Source organism: Ornithorhynchus anatinus, chromosome 14 (assembly GCF_004115215.2).
Source record: "Ornithorhynchus anatinus isolate Pmale09 chromosome 14, mOrnAna1.pri.v4, whole genome shotgun sequence".
Lineage (NCBI taxonomy): Eukaryota > Metazoa > Chordata > Mammalia > Monotremata > Ornithorhynchidae > Ornithorhynchus > Ornithorhynchus anatinus.
In genome coordinates, this window is record NC_041741.1 from 4,537,281 (window position 1) to 4,558,323 (window position 21,043).

Below are 21,043 nucleotides of genomic sequence, written 5' to 3' on the forward strand. Positions count from 1 at the left end.
GCCCCTGCTCTGGGCAAAGTGCTGAACTAAGCAATGAGGAGGTTTATAAAAGAAGAAAGAGATGTGTCCCTGCTCTAGAGAAGCTTTCAACTTAATGGAGGAGACAAGAAACCTGAGAACTCAAACATAAAATTAGATCAAGTTCAAGAGCATAACTTACAAAAAACATGTATAAAAGGAAGCAGTTACACCTTTAAGTGCTGAAATCGCAGAAGTGGATGGCTTGGCCATGGTGGGGAGAGGTCGGGAAAGGGTTAACGGTAAATAGCCGTGCCTTATTGGTCAGCTGAAAATGTGGGCTATATGCTGTGTGACCTTGGCAAGTCATTTCACTTCTCTATGTCTCAGTTACCTCATCTGTCAAATGGGGATTAAGACTGTGAGCTCCAAATGCCACCTGATGACCTTGTATCTACCCCAGTGCTTAGAACAGGGCTGGGTACATTGTGTTTAACAAATGCCTTTATTACAATTATTATTATTGTTGTTGTTACTAAGGATTCGGGTTCCCGACCGAGCTAACACTAGGGTGATAACCAAGCGCTTAGTTCAGTGCTCTGCACACCCCAAGTGCTCAGTAAATACAATTGAATGAATGAAGAGCGTTAAACTTTACCCTGGGAAAGTAGCGCTATGCCTGATTATGGCTGTACTGTTATACTGCTCTTGCTTAATTCATGAGTAATTTGTGGTTGGTGGTGAATTTGTTTCAACTCATTCTCCCTTTCGGTAATCAAACTTAAATATTTGGCAGGGTTCCTGGAATGAAAAAGCCAACCGGTTCTCTAAAAAAAACTCATCCTTTAAATCCCTTGACATTGAGTTTTCCGATCAGCCCATTTGGAATGATGAGCGAGGTTCCACAGCTCAAGCACAGGGAGCAGAACAAACAGTTTTCTTTCTTTTTTTTTAGTTACAGTATTTATTGAGCACCTAGTCTGAAAAGAGCACTGTGTGGTACCAGGCCCTTGGACACAAAAAAGGAGCTTACAGTCTAGGAGACACAACAGAGAGAGGCTGACAGATCTTAAACAGTTAAGAATGAGAGAACAGACGCCAACGAGCAAATGAATAAATAATAGTACCGTCCCTGACACATAGTAAGTGCTTAACAGATACCACAATTATTATTATCATTATTGTTATTAGACCATGAATGATTGGCATTTTTCAATCAATCATATTTATTGAATGCTTACTGTGTGCAGAGAACTGTACTAAGCGCTTGGGCAAGTACAATACAACAGTAACCTTCTTCAGACTGAACTACCTCCAGCAGTCCAGGTAAATTCCCAGATTCAATGGCAAATTTCCAGGCTACTGGTAGTAATTGCAAGAAGCAAGCCATCTGGGTATTGGTAGTATCCTGGGTGCCATTACTAGAGGGTGGCAGAGCACTTGTGACCATGTCCATAATTTAATTCATTTCATTTATATTAATATCGGTTACATTGTCCTTTCCCAAACTCTTAGTCCAGTGCTCTGCACACAGTAAGCACTTAATAAATAAGATGGATTGATTGCGGCGCTGTTCCCTCTCCCCACCCTCTATAAAAGGGGAAAAAAGCACTGTGTATTCTCTTAGCCAAATGTCTGAATCAACTCTGGGTACTGGGGTGGGAGTGCTTCCCTTACTCTCTCTTTCACCCCAATGCTTATAGTTTTTTTTTTCCTCTAAAATAAATCTATGACTGAAGCCAGTAATAGTAGCAGTTGTTTCTCCCAGTTTCAGGAGGCAGAGGAGGATGAGATTTCCTGTGAAAGACAACAGGAGGCACCGACTCTTAACTGAGGAGAGTTTGTGTGCTGGCGGTGGGTGGGGGCAGTGCGGATGGATAGGCACACAGTCACCAAAGAAAGAAAGGAAGATCACTGAGGCCAGGAATGGGGACTCGGCCTACACAGGTGAGTCAAGCCATTTTTACAAGGGGAGTGAAAATTATACTCATCTCGACAGATTTGGCTAGACACCTGCCTATGTCTTAGATGGCGTCTTGTGCTATTGTTCCACTGAGAGGTAAGTTTCTGTCAGAAAGGGTATGAACTGTTTTGGATTTAAATTGTCTTTGTGAAACACCAGGAAGAAGAAGGGGAAGAATTTAGAGTGAGAACTTTCTCCCCTCATATTTGTCCTTTCTACTCTACCCTCCTGAAGGAAAACCAGGACAAGGCTAGCTTCAACATTTGATTTGCCACACTTTCCTAGGGTGAATGTCCTTATAGGAAACGTTGGGTATGTTGTGCAGTGCCCACAACATAATGTAATACCATATGGAATATTTTGTGGAAATTCTGCATATTAATGTCTGCCTCCCCCTCTGGACTCTAAGCTCGTGGTGGGCAGGGAATGTGTCTACTAGCTCTGTTGCACTGTACTCTCCCAAGCGCTTAGTACAGCACTCTGCACAGTCAGCACTGAATAAATACTACTGTTGATGAAGTCTGCCCAAAACCATGTCAAGAATCTAATAGTAGAAACAAGTGATATACGAGTAATTAATGAAAATTTTTTATTCTTAATTATTGGATCTCAAAATTGTCATCCTTTAAAAGTTTTGAGTAGAAAAATACTTGCAGAATTGCCAAGATGCTAGCTGCCCCTCCCACCATGCTCCCTGAGGGGGCTGCCTTGCTTGCCACCTGAATTCACCCCTGACTGGGGGACATAGCGGGGAGAAGCAGAGGCTGTTTCAGTCCATAAAAGAGGCAAACCATCACTTCGGGAAGTGGTGCAGCCAGAGAGTGGTGGGGTGGGACCTTCCAAAGATGGTGGCCTCCTAGCCCTTCACAAACATGGCCCCACCACTGTTGTTCACAGAGATGGTGACGGCATGCTGGTGATTGATTAGGGTGGAAGTCGGTGTCTTGGAGCCAGGCTCTCGGAGACCCTCACTTGAGGTGACTGGGGGGGGGGCTGGGGTGGTGAAACACTTCCATGAAATGATGCATATGACATTATTACCTTGTGTGTGTGGGCTGGAGTGATAGCATCAGGGAACATGGCTCCCACTCAGGGCGGCAGGATGATAGAAGATGGCCCTGGGGAAAGAGTCATTAGCTGTGCTGTCAACTCTGCCACAGCACTCGCTATTTCGTATCATGGTCCAAAGAGGTCAGGATTTGGAGGAAGAGTACAAGAAAAATAAATAACAGAATCATCCACTTTAGGGACCCTGTTCCTGCAAACCCTTTGTCCCCAAAAGAGGGACATAGTAAGCGCTTAACAAAAACCATTATTATTATCAGCGCTTAGAACAGTACTTGGCCCATAGTAAGTGTTGAACAAATACCATTATTATTATCAGCACTTAGAACAATGCCTGGCCCATAGTAAGTCCTTAACAAATACTGTTATTATTATCAGCGCTTGGAACAGTGCTTGGCACATAGTAAGCGCTTAACAAATACCATTATTATTATCATCAGGGCTTAGAACAATGCTTGGCACAGAGTGAGTGCTTAACAAATGCCATTATTATTATTATCAGCCCTTAGAACAGAGAAGCAGTGTGGCTCAGTGGAAAGAGCCCAGGCTTGGGAGTCAGGGGTCATGGGTTTGAATCCCGGCTCTGCCACTTGTCAGCTGTGTGACAGTGGGCAAGTCACTTAACTTCTCTGCCTCAGTTACCTCATCTGTATGGGGATTAAGACTGTGAGCCTCACGTGGGGCAAGCTGATTACCCTGCATCTCCCCCAGGAACAGTGCTGTGCACATAGTAAGTGCTTAACAAATACCAACGTGATTATTATTATTATTATTATTAACAGTGCTTGGCCCCTACTAACTGCTTAACCAATACCATTATTATTATCATTATCAGCGGTTGGAACAGTGCTTGGCCCCTAGTAAGCCCTTAACCAATACCATTATTATTAGCCAGGGCTTAGAACAGTGCTGTGCACATAGTAAGCGCTTAACAAATACCAACATTATTATCATCATTATTATTAACAGTGCTTGGCCCCTACTAAGCGCTTAACCAGTACCATTATTATTATCATTATCAGCGCTTGGAACAGTGCTTGGCCCCTAGTAAGCGCTTAACCAATACTATTATTATTAGCCAGGGCTTAGAACAGTGCTCTGCACATAGTAACTGCTTAATGAATACCAACATTACTATTATTATTAACAGTGCTTGGCCCCTACTAAGCGCTTAACCAATACCATTATTATCATTATCAGCGCTTGGAACAGTGCTTGGCCTCTAGTAAGCGCTTAACCAATACCATTATTATTAGCCAGGGCTTAGAACAGTGCTCTGCACATAGTAAGTGCTTAATGAATACCAACATTACTATTATTATTAACAGTGCTTGGCCCCTACTAAGCGCTTAACCAATACCATTATTATCATTATCAGCGCTTGGAACAGTGCTTGGCCTCTAGTAAGCGCTTAACCAATACCATTATTATTAGCCAGGGCTTAGAACAGTGCTCTGCACATAGTAAGTGCTTAATGAATACCAACATTACTATTATTATTAACAGTGCTTGGCCCCTACTAAGCGCTTAACCAATACCATTATTATCATTATCAGCGCTTGGAACAGTGCTCGGCCTCTAGTAAGCGCTTAACCAATACCATTATTATTAGCCAGGGCTTAGAACAGTGCTCTGCACATAGTAAGTGCTTAATGAATACCAACATTACTATTATTATTAACAGTGCTTGGCCCCTACTAAGCGCTTAACCAATACCATTATTATCATTATCAGCGCTTGGAACAGTGCTTGGCCCCTATTAAGCGCTTAACCAATATCATTATTATTAGCCAGGGCTTAGAACAGTGCCCTGCACATAGTAAGCGCTTAACGAATACCAACATTATTATCATCACCATCAGCGTTTGGAACAGTGCTGGGCCCCTAGTAAGCGCTTAACCAATACCATTATTATTAGCCAGGGCTTAGAACAGTGCTCTGCACATAGTAACTGCTTAATGAATACCAACATTACTATTATTATTAACAGTGCTTGGCCCCTACTAAGCGCTAAACCAATACCATTATCATCATTATCAGCGCTTGGAACAGTGCTTGGCCTCTAGTAAGCGCTTAACCAATACCATTATTATTAGCCAGGGCTTAGAACAGTGCTCTGCACATAGTAAGTGCTTAGTGAATACCAACATTACTATTATTATTAACAGTGCTTGGCCCCTACTAAGCGCTTAACCAATACCATTATTATCATTATCAGCGCTTGGAACAGTGCTTGGCCCCTATTAAGCGCTTAACCAATACCATTATTATTAGCCAGGGCTTAGAACAGTGCCCTGCACATAGTAAGCGCTTAACGAATACCAACATTATTATCATCACCATCAGCGCTTGGAACAGTGCTGGGCCCCTAGTACGCGCTGAACAAATACCATGATGATCGTAGAGGGAGGGCGGGTGCAGCCCCGGCGGCAACGGTTGCGTGGGAGGGGGAGGGCGCTCCTCCGCGGCGGGGGCGCGCCGCGCGTGCCCCCCTGCGGGCTCCCGGCGCGGCGGGCGCGCGCTTCGCCGGGGACTTCCTTCCCGGTGCGCATGCGCCGGGGGAGGGCGGCTCGGGGGCGGCGTCCTCGTCGGCCCCTCGGCCTGCTCGGCGGGCCGGAAAAGGAGGCAGCGCGAGCCTCTGGAGGTGGCTGAGGGGCGGGGCCGGGCCGGGGCCGGGGCCGGCGGGCTCGGGGGATGAGGCGCCGACCCGCCGCCGCCGCCGCCGTCGCCCTCGTCGCTGTCCGCCCGCCGCCGCCGCCGCCGTAGCGGGGGGGATGCGGGGCGAGGGAGAGGCCCGCGGGACCGCCGCCGGCCTCACCCCCCGAATAAAGGACCGGCCGCGGGGGGAGCGGACCCCCGCCACACGGGGAAGCCCACGTCGGGGGCCGCCTCGCCTCTGCCACTGACGGGACAAGGCAGCCGAAGCCGACCCCAGGCCCGGCCTCGGACGACGACGACGACGACGAGGAGGGTCCGGGGTGTGTGAGGGCCGCCGCCGCCGGGACAAGGCTGGGAAGACGCGGGGCTGGTCCGGGACCCGCGGCCTCCTTTCCCCCGCCGGCCGTCGATGCGGAGCTGGCGGGGCGGCCGGGGCCATGCAGCCGCCGCAGCAGCCCTACGACTTCTTCGGCGACGAGAACAGCCCGAAATGGCGGGGGCTCTTCGTCCCGGCCCTACGGAAGGTCAGTCCGCTGCGGGGGCAGGGGCCTGTGCGGGGGCCCGGCCGCGCCTGACAGGTGCTGGCGGCCTCCCGCACCCCAGTCTTCCCCCGCGCCATCTGCGCTGCGGGGACCTGCCCGGGGGACGCCCGTGTCTCCTGGAGCGTCGTGCTCTCCCGAGCGCTTAGGGCAGTGCTCTGCACTCAGTAAGTGCTCAGCAAATGCGATTGAGTGCGGGCGGGAAACCTGTGTCTTCCACCTCTCCCAAGCGTTTAGGACACTGCGCACAGTAAAGTGCTCAGCAAATGCCATTGACTGCGGGCAGGGAACCTGCCTACCGCTTCTCCCAAGCGCTTAGGACAGTGATCTGCACTCAGCAATTGCGATTGACTTACAACGGGCAGGGAACCTATCACCTTTCCCAAGCGCTTAGGACAGTGCTCTGAACACAGTAAGTGCTCAGTAAATGCGATTGACTGCGGGCAGGGAACCTATCACCTTTCCCAAGCGCTTAGGACAGTGATCTGCACTCAGCAATTGCGATTGACTTACAACGGGCAGGGAACCTATCACCTTTCCCAAGCGCTTAGGACAGTGCTCTGAACACAGTAAGTGCTCAGTAAATGCGATTGACTGCGGGCAGGGAACCTGCCTACCGCTTCTCCCAAGCGCTTAGGACAGTGGTCTGCACTCAGTAATTGCGATTGACTGACAACGGGCAGGGAATAATAATAATAATAATAACGTTGGTATTTGTTAAGCGCTTACTATGTGCCGAGCACTGTTCTAAGCGCTGGGGTAGACATAGGGGAATCAGGTTGTCCCACGTGGGGCTCACAGTCTTCATCCCCATTTTACAGATGAGGGAACTGAGGCACAGAGAAGTTAAGTGACTCGCCCACAGTCACACAGCCGACAAGTGGCAGAGCTGGGATTCGAACTCATGAGCCCTCACTCCAAAGCCCGTGCTCTTTCCACTGAGCCACGCTACCTCTCCCAAGCGCTTAGGACAGTGCTCTGAACACAGTAAGTGCTCAGTAAATGCGATTGACTGCGGGCAGGGAACCTGCCTACCACCTCTCCCAAGCGCTTAGGACATTGCTCTGCACTTGGGTTCCATGCCCGCAGTCAATCGCAATTACTATTTCCTCTCCCAAGTGCTTCGGACAGTGCTTTGCACATAGTAAGTGCTCAATAAATGTGATTGCCGGTAGGGAACCTGCCTCCCACCTTTCCCAAGCGCGTAGTATAGTGCTCTGCCCATAGCCAGTGTTCAATAATACGATCGACTGAGTGTGGGGAGGGAACCTATCAGCTCTTAGTACCTGCCTCCTTCCTTTGCCAAGCGCTTAGTACAGGGCTCTGCGCATAGTAAGTGCTCAATACGATTGACTTACTGGGGGCAGAGAACCTACCAGCTCTCCCGAGCGCTTAGTATAGCACGCAGCACACAGTAAGTGTTCAATAAATAGTGTACTCTTCCAAGCGCCTAGAGATCTTCACACAGTAAAAGTTCAGTAAATAATATTGTACTCTCCCAAGCGCTTAGTATAATGTTCAAAAAATAAGTCCTCTCCCAGTTGCTTAGTACAGCGCTCTGCACACACTAAGCTCTCAGTAAATAATACAGTATTCTCCCAAGCGTGTAGTACAGTCCTCTTCACCCCGTAAGCGCTGAGTAAATAATGTTGTACTCTCCTTAACACTAAGTACAGCACTCCACACACAGAAAGCACCCAACAAATACCACTGATTGAGTGGAAACTGGCTTTTGCAAGTCGGGTCCAGAGGGACCTTTATTTGAAGTTGTCGTTTGGCCCCGGAAGGGAGGTTTTATTGTGAGGGAAAACCCAACTGGATTTCTTGTTTTAGCTGTTTTCTGCCTCAGCTTCCGTTGTTGTTGTTGTTGTTCATCCACTTGCGTTCTCTCCACCGCCTGGATCGCTTGGCAGGAAAAAGGCCAGCTGGCCTTTAGAAAATTCACCCTTTTCCACAGCGAACAATTTCTGGGTTTTGGGTTTTCTTTTTTGGTTTTCCTTCAGGCTAGTTCCCAGACAAGGTATCCACCCAGATCCGTGAAGCAATACAATTGCTCTGTGTATGAGCGTCATGTGGAGGAATGAATTCAGTGAGTCAAGAACAGTTCTTATCAGCTGTACAATTCGTGATGTCAACTTAACGATATGAACTGGTGTTTCAGCGGGGAGCAGAAATACAGCCTTGACACTGGGGATGAATAAATCTCTGAATCATTGTATAGAGGACCAGAAATAGGAAGTTTAACATTTTTGAGTAATTTGTGCACCGTGTGGCATCCTTTCTGTAATCAGTTTCGGCTTCCGAGGGTGTGTTTATCAAGTGCTTTGGACCGTACTGCCTAAACGGGAGTCTTTTAAAAACAAACGATTGGAAAGGCCACATTTCTCTTTAAAGGCAGAAATGGAAAAAAGTCATACAATAAAATGTAGACTTGTTTTATAAATAGCAGCTTTTCAGACACTTTAATAGCATAAAAGCTAAGAAAAAATTAAAATTTTTTACCTCTTCAGTGGCAAAAAAAGGCTTCAGTGACCTTCACCATGTTTTTTTTTCCCCCAGAAGAGGCAACCTGGCGACATTGTTGTTGTTAATGTGGTTTTTGCCAGATGAGCGAAAGAGGCAGAGCCACCACTTGTTCATTAAAATTTGACTTTCTGGAAAACATCCCACTGTGTCTTATCCCTATAGAGATTTCTAGAATATAATCAAACATTTTTTTTGTTCCTTCATGTTGATGTTTTGTGGTATCGGACAGAGCTCTTGAACACAATTATAAAATGTACACAGGTTGCTATAGTTCCTCCTTTTTATAATTTTCTTATTGGCTCAGTCAGAATTGTTTATGATGGGTTCAGTAGGATACTTGAGTGAAATAAAATGCACCATGTAAATTAGTCATTTGCAGTGGTATGCCTTGAGCGTGTTATAAAGCATCTACAAAGTTAAAAATATAAAATCTATGAACGGGGTCAGGAGGCAGGTGTGCCAAGCCTCAGGGGGCTGAAGCCTTGGTATAAGTTTTGTTTTTCTGGGTAAAAGCAGTCATTTGTTTAAAGTGGAAGCCCCCAAGCCAGTATTTGTGGGGAGGAGGGGATTCCATATTAAACAGCCAGAATGATGAAGCCCTCCGTCACCAGCTCAGCCGAGTTTGTATCGGGTTTGGAGGCCTCGTGATCAATCAATCAGTAGTATTTTTTGAGCACCTACTATGTGCAGAGCACTTGGGAGAAGCAGTGTGATCTAGTGGAAGGAGCACAGGCTTGGAAGTCAGGGGACCTGGGTTCTAATCCTGGCTCTTTTACTTGCTTGCTGTGAGACCTTGGACAAGTCATCTAACTTCTCAGTGCTTCAGTTCCCTCATCTGTTAAAATGGGAATTCAATACCTGATCTCGGTCTTACTTAGACTGTGAGTCCCATGTGAGACAGGGCCTTTGCATGACGATCATCTTGAATCTACCTGGTGCTTAATACAGTTCTCGGCATGTAGTATTTAACAATTGCCACAATTACTATTATTATGTAGTAATTAACAGTAGAATTAGTAGACATGATCCCTTCCTTCGAGGAGCTTGCGGTCTAGCAGGTGAGACAAGACACTAAAATAATTTTCAGATATGGAGAAGAAACAGGAGATATGGACAGTGACACACCTTCCCTTCTTCTCAGGGCTGAGAGGAGGTTTGGGGAAACAATAATAATAATAATAATAATAATGTTGGTATTTGTTAAGTGCTTACTATGTGCCGAGCACTGTTCTAAGCGCTGGGATAGACATAGGGGAATCAGGTTGTCCCACATGGGGCTCACAGTCTTAATCCCCATTTTACAGATGAGGGAACTGAGGCACAGAGAAGTTAAGTGACTCGCCCACGGTCACACAGCCGACAAGTGGCAGAGCTGGGATTTGAACTCATGAGCCCTGACTCCAAAGCCCGTGCTCTTTCCACTGAGCCACGCTGCTTCTCCATACCATAGCTAGGGTACAGCTAACCACCTGCAGCAAATTGTATCCACCTTAGACTTTCCCAGGGACGATAGGGGGAGCGCAGCGGTCTGTCCCAGTCTTGGCTGGCTGAATTTGGATCCTCCTCATTGTAGGACTTGGCTGAAATTGGAACCAAAATCTGGCTGACTCAGACCAGGAAAAGCCATCTTGAGCCCGTCTCTACCTAGCAGGATTTTTGAACCCGAAAGTCAATCTGAGGAGGGAAAGGAGAGCAGGCAAAAAATTTCTCTTATTCTCCCTTCAGGAGACTTTGCCCGTGAAGCACACTGCATGTAGTATTTGGTTAGATTATAAATTGGTTCAGGATTAATAAAAACAAATCAAGGGCTAGAAATGAGAGAGACTTCAAATAACTGTGAAGTCTAAATGTTTAAGAAACTGAAGTAATTCCAAGTTAAGTAATACAGATTAGTTTTCTAGGAAGTTTGGGGGCGCAGCATTTTTTTTTTTCTGCTCATCAAGTCTTCAAATATCTAAAAATGTACTGCATTTATTACAATCTATTCATGGTCATCTTCACAGTTTTAATTGCGAAGAACTCTTTGATGGGCTTCTTGTTGCCCAGATTGAGTGCAGTGGGTTAGACTGGTGTGTTTCAAAGTATGGAGGAGGAGGGTACAGTCATATTTCCCGTAGCGATTCTGTGATATTAAGGGTTCCTGAGGCCAGAGCTGCAGAGCTTCCCCCCCACCCCCCCCAGACTGTGAGCCCGTTGTTGGGTAGGGATTGTCTCTATCTATTGCCAAATTGTACTTTCCAAAGCGTTTAGTACAGTGCTCTGCACACAGTAAGCGCTCAATAAATATGACTGAATGAATGAATGGTGGTGATTGCAGTAAACTATGGTGAATGTGAATGGGCTGCTTTCATCTCCTGCGACCTCCCCTTTCTCGCCTGCAGAGTCTTTAAGATGTGCCCCTCTGCCAACAGAATGACAGACTGGGCTTTTTGTTGGTGGCAGAGGAGAAATTCTGAAGGCCATGAGGAGTTGCAGTACAAAAGTCCTGATAATCATATTTTTAAACTCCTACTGGGTGCTTACTGTACTAGGCATTTGGGGAAGTAGTTAGTAAATATGATCCGTGACCTCAAAGAGTTTATGATCTAATGGGAGAGACAGACACTAAAATAATTTACTAATGGGAAGAAGGATGTTGATTTGAGCATTTTTAATGATGCGACACATTGAGAAGTCGAGCAAAGTATAAATGGGAACTGCAGAAATGATTTTTGAAGTAAAACCATTGTGTGATTAAGCAGCTTAATTTGGGCATGCACCTTGTGGACAGTTTGATCCCCAGCACGTACATATGAGTGAGTGATAGTGCCACAGCTGCTCCAGGATGGGCTTCTTATCCTGAAATGGGGAAGGGTGGGAAGTAATAATAATTGTGGTATTTGTTAAGCGCTTACTATGTGCCAGGCACTGTACTAAGCACCTGGGTGGATACCAGCAAATCAACTTGGACAAAGTCAACTCACAGTCTCAAGCCCCATTTTACAGATGAGGTAGCCAAGGTCCAGAGAAGTGAAATGACTTGCCCAGGGTCACCCAGCAGACAAGTGGCGGAGCTGGAATTAGAGCCTATGACCTTGTGACTCCCCGGCCCATGCTCTATCCTCTAAACAAGGCCGAGAGGAGCAATGACATTCCCAACCTCCAGCTTCTCCCTACTCCATTTTATATTCCACCTGCTGCTTAGATCATCTTCCCGAAGCACTGCTCAGCCCGTGTCTCTCCTCTCCCCCAAACCCTCCACTGGCTGCCCGCTTCTCTCTGCATCCAACAAAACGTCCCGCCTCAAGGCTTTCCACCATCTGGCCCCACCTTTACCTTGGGCAAGTCACTTCACTTCTCTGGGCCTCAGTTTTCTCATCTATAAATTGAGGTTTAAGACTGTGAGCCCCACATGGGATAGGGACTGTGTCCAAATTGATTTGCTTGTATCCACCCTAGTGCTTAGTTCAGTTCCTGGTACATAGTAAGCGCTTAACAAATACTACAGTTATTGTTGTTGTTATTATTATTGTTACCTCTCTGCTCTCTTCACCCACTCTTCCCCAACTTGCTGCTTTCATTCCTCCCAAGTCAATCTTCTAACCGTACCTCACTCTTGAGCCTTTCACCCACACTGTTCCTCTACCCAGAGACTCCTTCTCTCCCTCCTTCCCTAAATCAGACCGATCCCAGACCCCTCCGCATTCACATTCCTCCTAAAATCCCACCTCCTCTAGTGAATTTTTCCCGGTTAATTTCAAAACACCCTCCTTAGGACTCACTTATGAAAACCTGTTCAGCTTATGAAGTTTGAAACAGCATGGTAACTATCTTTATGTTGGGCTCCCCCATTAGAGTGTTAGCTTCTTGTGTCCAGGGAACATTTCACTTCATTATTCTGTACTTCCAAGAGCCTGAAACAGTGCACATCAGATACAGTCTGATGCAGGGTCTGATACAATCTACCTAATGTGGATTCAGTAAATGCTACTACTAAAACAAAGGGATGAAAGGAGAGAAGTGTGCAGGCAGTGAAGGCCATTCCGCCCCATCAATGCCCAAGACAGATGGAGCTGGGAGTTCTTTTGGCCCGTCACTTTTTCATCTAGCCTAGGTAATACAAAAATGAAAACATGATCCATTAGGCATAGGGTCATTTTAATGTTGACATTATGACTAAATTTTTTATCAGCCTCGAGAAGCCAGAAGTACACTTAACCCTCCCGTTGAAACATCGTAGCTACTTAAATATTAGAGCAGCATACAGGGTGCAAATATATGATCTAGACTGATAGAGCTTGGCATGATCCAGGTCCCGGCCGGGTGGCACCTGCTTGTGGAGTCAGGTCAGGCTACCACAAAGCTGAACCACTTGGGTACAGGCAGGTTAGTTTTAGGGCCAGGTTTAGCATTTGGGGATCTGGGGCCCAAAGAGGTCCGGGACCCTTTGTGAGGCGGGGTGGAGAGAGCAGACTAGCAGAAGACTGCAGACTCTTGCTTCTGTATGTCCTCAAGCATCTAGTACAGGGCTCTGCATTCTCGTGGCATTCAGGAAATTCTGTTGGTGATGATAGTGACTGTGTCCAACCTGATTATCTTATATTTACCACAGTGCTTAGAACAGTGCTTGGCGCATAGTAAGCACTTAACAAGAACCATTATTATTATTAGAATGAAGGAATTGAGAAGGGTAATTAGTCGTAGGACTGCCCTCTCAGGTTCTTTAAAGGGGAGTTGCGGAAGGGAAGATATTTGCGCTTTTCAATTCAGTAGCTTTATTTCCATTTTCCTTAATGGTCTAATATAGGTATAGACCCAGGTGATAAAAAATATTTTCCATAAGATTACTCAGTCACAGAGAATGATAACTTCAGAACTGTGCATTTGAAGCAATAGTATTCCATTAAACTGCTTTGGTCCAAAGAGCCAAAGCATTACCTTTGTTACTACTTGACATAAATCAAATGTCTGTCTTTTTAATAACTACCAACTCCTTTCTTCCAAAGTAACTGTAGCATGATGGTACTTTGTGTTTGTGTGGTAGACTGGCTGTGTGATTTGAGAAGGTATTTTAATGGAACTAATGGACAGAGCGTTCTCTAGAGCGTTGTCACTTTTAAAGATTAACTACCTAAGATTCCTTTCTGTTGCAGAGGTGTAGTGAGGCTCCAAGGAAGATCGGTAACTGTGTTCAGGAAAGAAATCTTAAGATTTGAGTTTTGGTGCTCTTTTTGCCCATGTTTCTTGTGGCATTGATTAGTAACTTCATTTTCCTGTGTCTAATATTTGCCCAATTTGTGTGGGGGAGAAAAGAAGAAAAACAGAATGCAGTATTTTTTAATGTTTTCCAAAGTCTGATTTTTGATGACAAAGGTATTAAACCAATTCACCTGGATTAATGCCCCCATACTGCAAAACAGATTTTAAAAGTTGACAAAGAGTGAGTTTTTTCCTGTTTTCTAAGTCTCTTATCATCTGCAACTTTAGTATTAGTTCTGTAGTCTTTTATTTTTATAAGAATCCTTATTTTGGGGCAGTTTGAATCCATTTAGGTGTAATTTTTTTCAGGTTCCTGGCCTGTGAGTTCATATGAATTTCATGTGGCTGCAAAATTTGCAATTTCATTTTAGTGTAGAAGCCTCATCAAATGGCAAAATAGTTGCTCTTTGAATGATTTGTGCTAAGATTTCAACTAATTCAAGTGTTTCCTGGTCCAGTTTATTTTTTAGCCACATAGGTCTCGCAGTGCTCGGTCCAAGAATTTGTGCGAGTGGAAGGGAGCCCTGTGAATTTGTGCACAGCAATTACTGCCTGTTCCATTAATCCATCCCACCAGTGGCAGCAACAACCACCTCCCAAGAAAGGAGCCGTGGTGTTTCTGGTAGAAAGTGCTTTCACTTCTTAGTAAAGAATGGGCCATAGTCATCCTGCTCCTAACCATAGCCTTTAAACAAAAGTTCAACTTGAAGACATCCATAAAGTAGCCTGTTATGTGGGAACCATCTACCGGCCAGTTACGGAGTGACATAACGGTGACATGGACAGCAACAGTTCCCTGTAGGAAGCCCACATAAAATATGTGGTTTTATAGTTGTATGCATTTCAAGGTCCTTTGAGCCAAGTGGTTTTTTACAGTGAAGCACACCAAGTTCTTCTCAAACGCACCAATCCCTCATTGGTCACTGCCCATGCAAGCCCAGCTGTCTCTTCTGTTCCCATGCTGCACTGAGGCCAAGCAGGCTCGCGTTGTTGGACAGAAGTTACCGAATTCCCTACTGTGTGCTGGCCAAAATGCCTAATGAAAACGTGTTATAGCATAGTGGAGTGTCCTGCAGTGTTCAGGCTCACCTTTTTCCTATTAAAGTATTATTCACTAATGATAAATATTGGAATGCCCAGTTTTATTCTCACCCCACCTGGCACATTATGGTCATTTAGGATTAAATAACCATTCAGTCATATTTATTGAGTGCTTACTGTGTGTGGAGCATTGTACTAAGCATTGGGAAGGCACGGTATAACAGTAAACAGACACATTCCCTGCCCACAGTAATCTTATAGTCTAGAGAGGGAGACAGACCTTAGAAATAAATTACAGATTAAAAGAAACTCTACTTTCGGGAAGAGGAACATCACTTTCAGGAGGAAGACATACTTCCTCTTACACTGAAATCATTGTTAGGTATTGCTTAATAAGTAATCGTCTGTGTGGATATTTATGGGAGGAGCCAGAGAAATAAATTAATCTGCTTGTTGCCGGTGAGTGTGTATTTTGGGGCAGTGATGTGGTCAGGAAACAAGAGCTGGTACTCTTTGTGCCTGGCTTAGTTTTGGGCTTAGCTGGATGTATGCAAAAACAATTACTAACAGCTGCTTCTTGGGCCCTAAAACCATCCTAGTGGGGTAGAGGTTGGAGCAGAAGAAATGATGGGCATCTGAAATCCTCTCTCCGAGCATGGCAATAAAAAAGTTAGGCTTGTATGCTACTTTTTATTTCCCTTTGCAGTTGGCTTCTGACCTCTCCCCTGCAGACGATCCTGCTAGTTACAGAAGTGAGACTGGGATTATTTTCATTTTCTCCCTCTCCTGCTCCGACCAACCCCTTTCCCCAATTGATTCGTACTGGGTCAAGTCAGGCAACTGTCACCTTTTTTTTTTTTTTTTAAGTTTTTTTCTTTTTTTATGACATTTGATAAGCGCTCTGTGCCAGGAGCTGTTCTAAGCACAGGGGTAGATACAAGTTAATCAGGTTGGACACAATCCCCGTCCCACATGGAGCTCACAGCCTTAGTCCCTATTTTCCAAATGAGGTAATTGAGGCCCAGAGAAGTGAAGTGATTTGCCCATGGTCACCCAGCAGACAGGTGGCAGAACCGGCATGAGAACCTGGGTCCTTCTGACTCCCAGGTCAGGCTCTATCCAGAAGGCCACACTGCTTCTCCCAGTATGTGCCCTAACTGTCCAGCAAGACCTCCACTCACAGAGGCAGAAGCAGCTAAGCTGCAGTTTGCCTGTCTACCCACCTGCTTTCCGATTCCCATATTCACTTTCCTCCTTTCTGCTCCCTGTCCTTGCTCTAGCACCTACTGACAACTCCAGCCTCTCCCTCCTCCTCCTCCTCTGACTGTCCTTTCTGTGCATTTTGGAGCTGCCTTTGCAGCCTCCACTGACGTAGAATCAATAGGGCCGTCCTGGCCGTCTTCCTGCCTAGCCTCCTGCTGCTGTCAGATCATTGGGTTTGCGGGAAGTAGTAGGCCAGCTCCTTGCCCACCACCCTGTGAGGGGTTGGAGAGGTTGCGAGTGTGCATGATGGCAACCACACTGCCAACTAAGGCTTCACAGAGCAGTGACCGAAAGGACAGGGTTGGGGAAAGACTTTGCTACTGCCTGCGGTTGTGGGTGAGGAAAAGTGGAGGTGGAGTTGGGAGTGATTGAGAGGCTTCTATGTTGGAAAGAGGAGTGAAGTTATTTGCAAATGTCCATTGGGTTTACAAACTCTGGACCGTATTTCTTTCATTTACTGCTGTGATGAGAGGCCTAAGGTTTACTTTTGGGTCAGAAATATCTACGGAGTGACAAAATCAGTGAAAAGGCCTAGATATTGGTGCCATACAGCCTTGTCCAAAGAGAAGATTTTTTTCCCCCTCTTCAGTTATTTCCTAGTGTCAGATTTGTGTTTTTGCCAAGTGGAATTTTATGGTCAGATAAGTGCTGCTATATATACATAGTTTTTTGGAGGTGGTGGTCGAAGGATGCCTTCAAGGCAGGCACCAGATAGGTAGGGGGTGAAGTTTAACCTTAAGCTGTCAATATGGAAAGTGAAACAGCCAAGCTACATCTTAAAAGGGAACTCTCAGAATCCATGAGATGTTGCAGGGTAACATTTTTAAAACATACCTTTAGAGTTGTCTCCTTATACCTTGGACATAAAAAAAAAGTGTTCCTCTTCCCAAATCCCCAGACCCTGTTTCACCATATTTTTATGAAACTCTTATTATGAAACACACTTTTCAGTCTCTTGAGTGTCATCACAACTGTGTTATGTTACGTACTGCATTTTTTTAAGGTTTTTTTTTTATTGTAGCTAATAATTTGGAGATGTTTAGCTACCAACTGCTATTTTTCTTCACTTACAGAAGTGATTTGCTGTAGAACTTGATTGATAACTGCAATTCAATTACTGAACCAATGATAAGTTAATCATGTATTTCTCTAGGATCTCTCCTTTCTAAAAGATTTTGGTCTCTTTTATTCTGTGTTCTCTTTAGTGTTTCGAAATGAAGAGTTCCTACTTTTAGTGTTGAACATTCTTCCTGAGAATGTGATTTTTGAAGTAGTTGGAGTTTCGCTTTTAGATACCTTAAAAATTGGCATAAATGTTTTTCAGAAACTGTCCATAAAGTAAAACTCTGTTTCCAAATCCTATTTTCCTATTGAATCAGGGGCATTCTTACAAAACCATTATCCCTAAATGGTTGAAAGTAGGATTCCAAAGAATTTATGTCAGCGCTCTACTGTTTTCTGTCATTCCTTCAAAATTGCTCCAACAAAAATCCCTATTTCTATAAAGGAAATAATAAGGAAACTGGTCATAGTTTCCCCATTGAATGAGTGATAGCAGAGAACAACATGGAGTTGAAAAATAGCATTAAGCTGAAAAGTTGTGCTAGTTAGTAGTAATAGTATTAATTAAGTGCCGGCTGGATGTAGAGCACTGAGTGTTGGGAGAGCATACACTGGTGGGAATTAGACGTGGTCTAGGGGTTGCTCACAGTGGTTCCCAGGTTGTACCCCTAAGCAATGGGTTCCATTTTCTAACTAATAGACCAGGGAGCTCTTGTGCTCCAGGATTACGAGCCCCCTGCATCTCTGTCTGCCCACCCGATTCTTTTAACCCACTTGTATGCTCAGAAAAGGGAATAGTGGAGTAATGGAATAAATTCTCATCGCCCTGAGGCCTTCCCGGATTAAGCTCTGTTTTCCCTGGCTCCCTCTCCCTTCTGCCCTTGGACCTGTGACCTTAGGGCATTTGTTGTTCTCCCCACCCTCGGCCCCACAGCACTTGTGTACCTATCTGTAAGTTATATATTATAAATGTATTTGTAAGCTCATTTTGGACATGGAATGTGTCTACCATTGCTGTTGTACTTTATTCTCCCAAGTGTTTAGTATAGTGTTCTGCACACAATAAGCGCTCAATAAAGTGAATGTTTTGGCTTTCCCTAGATGGCCCAGTCATCACTGTAAAATGGTGATGACCATTCCCCCACAAAATATAGAGTTGGAAGTAGTCAGAGAAGGCACCCTAAATAATTTGAGACTTCAATCGAGCAATAGTATTTATCCTATGCAGAGCACTGTATGAAACTCTTGAGAGAGAACAATGCAGCCTGTAGTAATCCCTGCTTTCAAGGGGTTTATAATCTAGCAAGGGAGACACAATTAAAAAAATTACATATAGGAAATAGTAGAGTATATAAGATATAGAGGCAGTGTTGCTTAATGGAAATGCCTGGAGTTGGGAGTCAGAAGATCTAGCTTGAAGTCCCAGCCCTGTCACTGATGTACTTTGTAGCCTTGGGTGAATCTTTTAACCTCTCTGGCCTCAGTTTCCTCATCTGTAAAATGGGGCCCCAATGCAGAACAGGAACTGTGTTCCATCTTATAAGCTTGTATCTATTCTGGTGCTTAGGTAGCACAGATATGGTGAAGCAGTTAGGGGCATGTAATCAATGCGTGGAAATTAATCCAGGAAGGCCTCTAGGAGGCAGGGTTCTTTCCTGTGGGTTTTGATTCTGCCTGAGACTAATCCACCCATGGCTGAGGGTATATTCAGGATGAGTGCCTGTAGCAAGAGGTTGTCTTTTCTTCTCCTCCCTTAATCTGCCTACCATGTGGCCACAACCAATTTCCCCACCGCATGAGGGGAGAATTGTACTTAGTAATTCATAATAATAAAATAAACTGAAATATGCTTTCCCTCGGCTAAAAAAAATTAACCCAGTCATTCTGATCTGGTGACTTCAGGTCCTCAATTTTGCTTCTAGTCCATGATTTCAATTTTGTATGTTACTTGCTCTTTTTTTTTGTGGTGGTTGTTTGACAGTTTTAACCATAAAGGTGAAGAAATCTTCTGGTTTCATCACTTCTGAACATTGTCATTTTATTTTGTAATACAACTTCCAGGTTTACTTTAGTGTGAGACATTTTCACCCTATTTTTATGTTCTAGAGGAACCAAGATAAAAGAGAGTAAACAGCTTGGCCAAAGTAACAGCCTGTAGCAAAAGTAGAATTCACATTTTTGTAAGCATGTGTTTGTCCTAGAAGCTTGTTCTTAGACTTTTTAGAAAAAAATTCCAATATTTCTCTTGGGGAAAGGAGATGATCCCACTAAACTTCCAGATCAGAATACCCCTCTCTCTGTTGCTGTCATTTACATTAAGAACCGTCACTGTCTAATTAAAGTTACCAAGCATGCTTCATTAAGGAACATACATTTTACAGATACATAATTGTGTGAGCTCTTAGTTGAAGAAATGAATTCTTAATAGATTGATTATCTTTTTGTAGACTTTTTGGTTGCAGTGTTTTAGTTTATAAACTTGTTAAGGGCAGGGAATGTCTCAGTCAGTCACTTGTATTGAGCACTTACTGTGTGCAGAGCACGGTACTAAGCGCTTAAGAGAGTACAGTGTAGCACATTCCCTGCCCACAGCGAGCATGTATATTGTGTTGTACTCTCCCAAGCGCTAATTGCTCTACACACAGCAAGGTTTATACTATAAGCTTGTTGTGGGCTGGAATTGTGTCTGTTCATTGTTGGACTGTACTCTCCTATGCACTTAGTACAGTGATCCGCATACAGTAAGCATTCAGTAAATACGACTGAATGAACATATCTGATTGACTGATTGTAAATTCTCTAAGGATGGAGACTAGGACTAGCAACTCCCCTTTCGTGGTCAGTGTTACCTTTTGATTAAGATTGGGAATAAATATGGACAGCTTTGAGTATATTCAGTTTTTTTCACCGAACTTTGATAAGCATTCCATTTTTTTTCAAAATTTTGCTCTCTGGACTTCAGAAAACTTGAAAGACATGTGGTTAACATAAAAATATTAAGAGTATAGTGTAAAAAGGAGGGTTATACTAAAAATGTTTCAAGTAGTGGTGACGTAGGTGCCATTGAGGGGTTTAATGTGAATGTTTAGTGCAATAAAATTTGTAAGTATGCATCTGAATTTAGAGTATGTTTAATGCAAAATGAATACATTTCTTTCTATGGAACACTAAGTCAATAGCAATTAACTCTAGTGCAATACTGAATGATCTTCCTAGAAAGTAAAATAAACATCTGTAAACTATCAATGGGGACTCAAAGTTTACTGAAAGATGTTCCCTGTGACTCCTAAACTAAGTGGGTTATAGGAGAATTCTCAACTCCCCCAGAGGTCTGCTTCTACCAGTTGTGTTCCGTGGGCTCACACAGTCCACCCCGAAAAGAATGCAAAAGCACAAAATTTAAAAGGAAATTAGTACCCATTCAGTAGTTGCATGCGTGGTGTTCTGTCGTCATGATTGGAAGCTTCTAGTAAATGTGGCTTCTTTCTGCTAGCGCCCCGTTCATCAATATACAATAACACACCAATGACTCAATGATATTGGTAGCTATTGAAAACAATTTTGATAAGAAATCTATTGGCTTTAATTATATTTGTCCCAAGCGAGAATGTACATCTATGCTTAACAAAGCTCATTAGCTGTGTATTAGAGTTGGGTTTCTTTGCTCATCCTCTTATGAAATTAGCCAAAACAAATGTAGATTCTGCATGGGTGATTAACATAATTAGTG

The 21,043-nt window shown here is 44.4% G+C and overlaps 1 protein-coding gene across 2 annotated transcripts in view; it reads left to right on the forward strand.

Annotated features, from left to right (window-relative positions):
- The first annotated feature begins 5,759 nt into the window (after positions 1–5,759).
- SOS2 (SOS Ras/Rho guanine nucleotide exchange factor 2) overlaps positions 5,760–21,043 on the forward strand; it is a 67,951-nt gene continuing 52,667 nt past the window's right edge. Inside the window, exon 1 of one of the 2 annotated variants that reach the window (XM_029078694.2) lies at positions 5,760–6,168. In XM_029078694.2, the coding sequence (XP_028934527.1) occupies positions 6,082–6,168 (87 nt within the window). In that variant the 5' untranslated portion in view covers positions 5,760–6,081. The remainder of the gene's footprint in view (positions 6,169–21,043) is intronic. The other variant, XM_029078695.2, reaches the window with a different exon arrangement.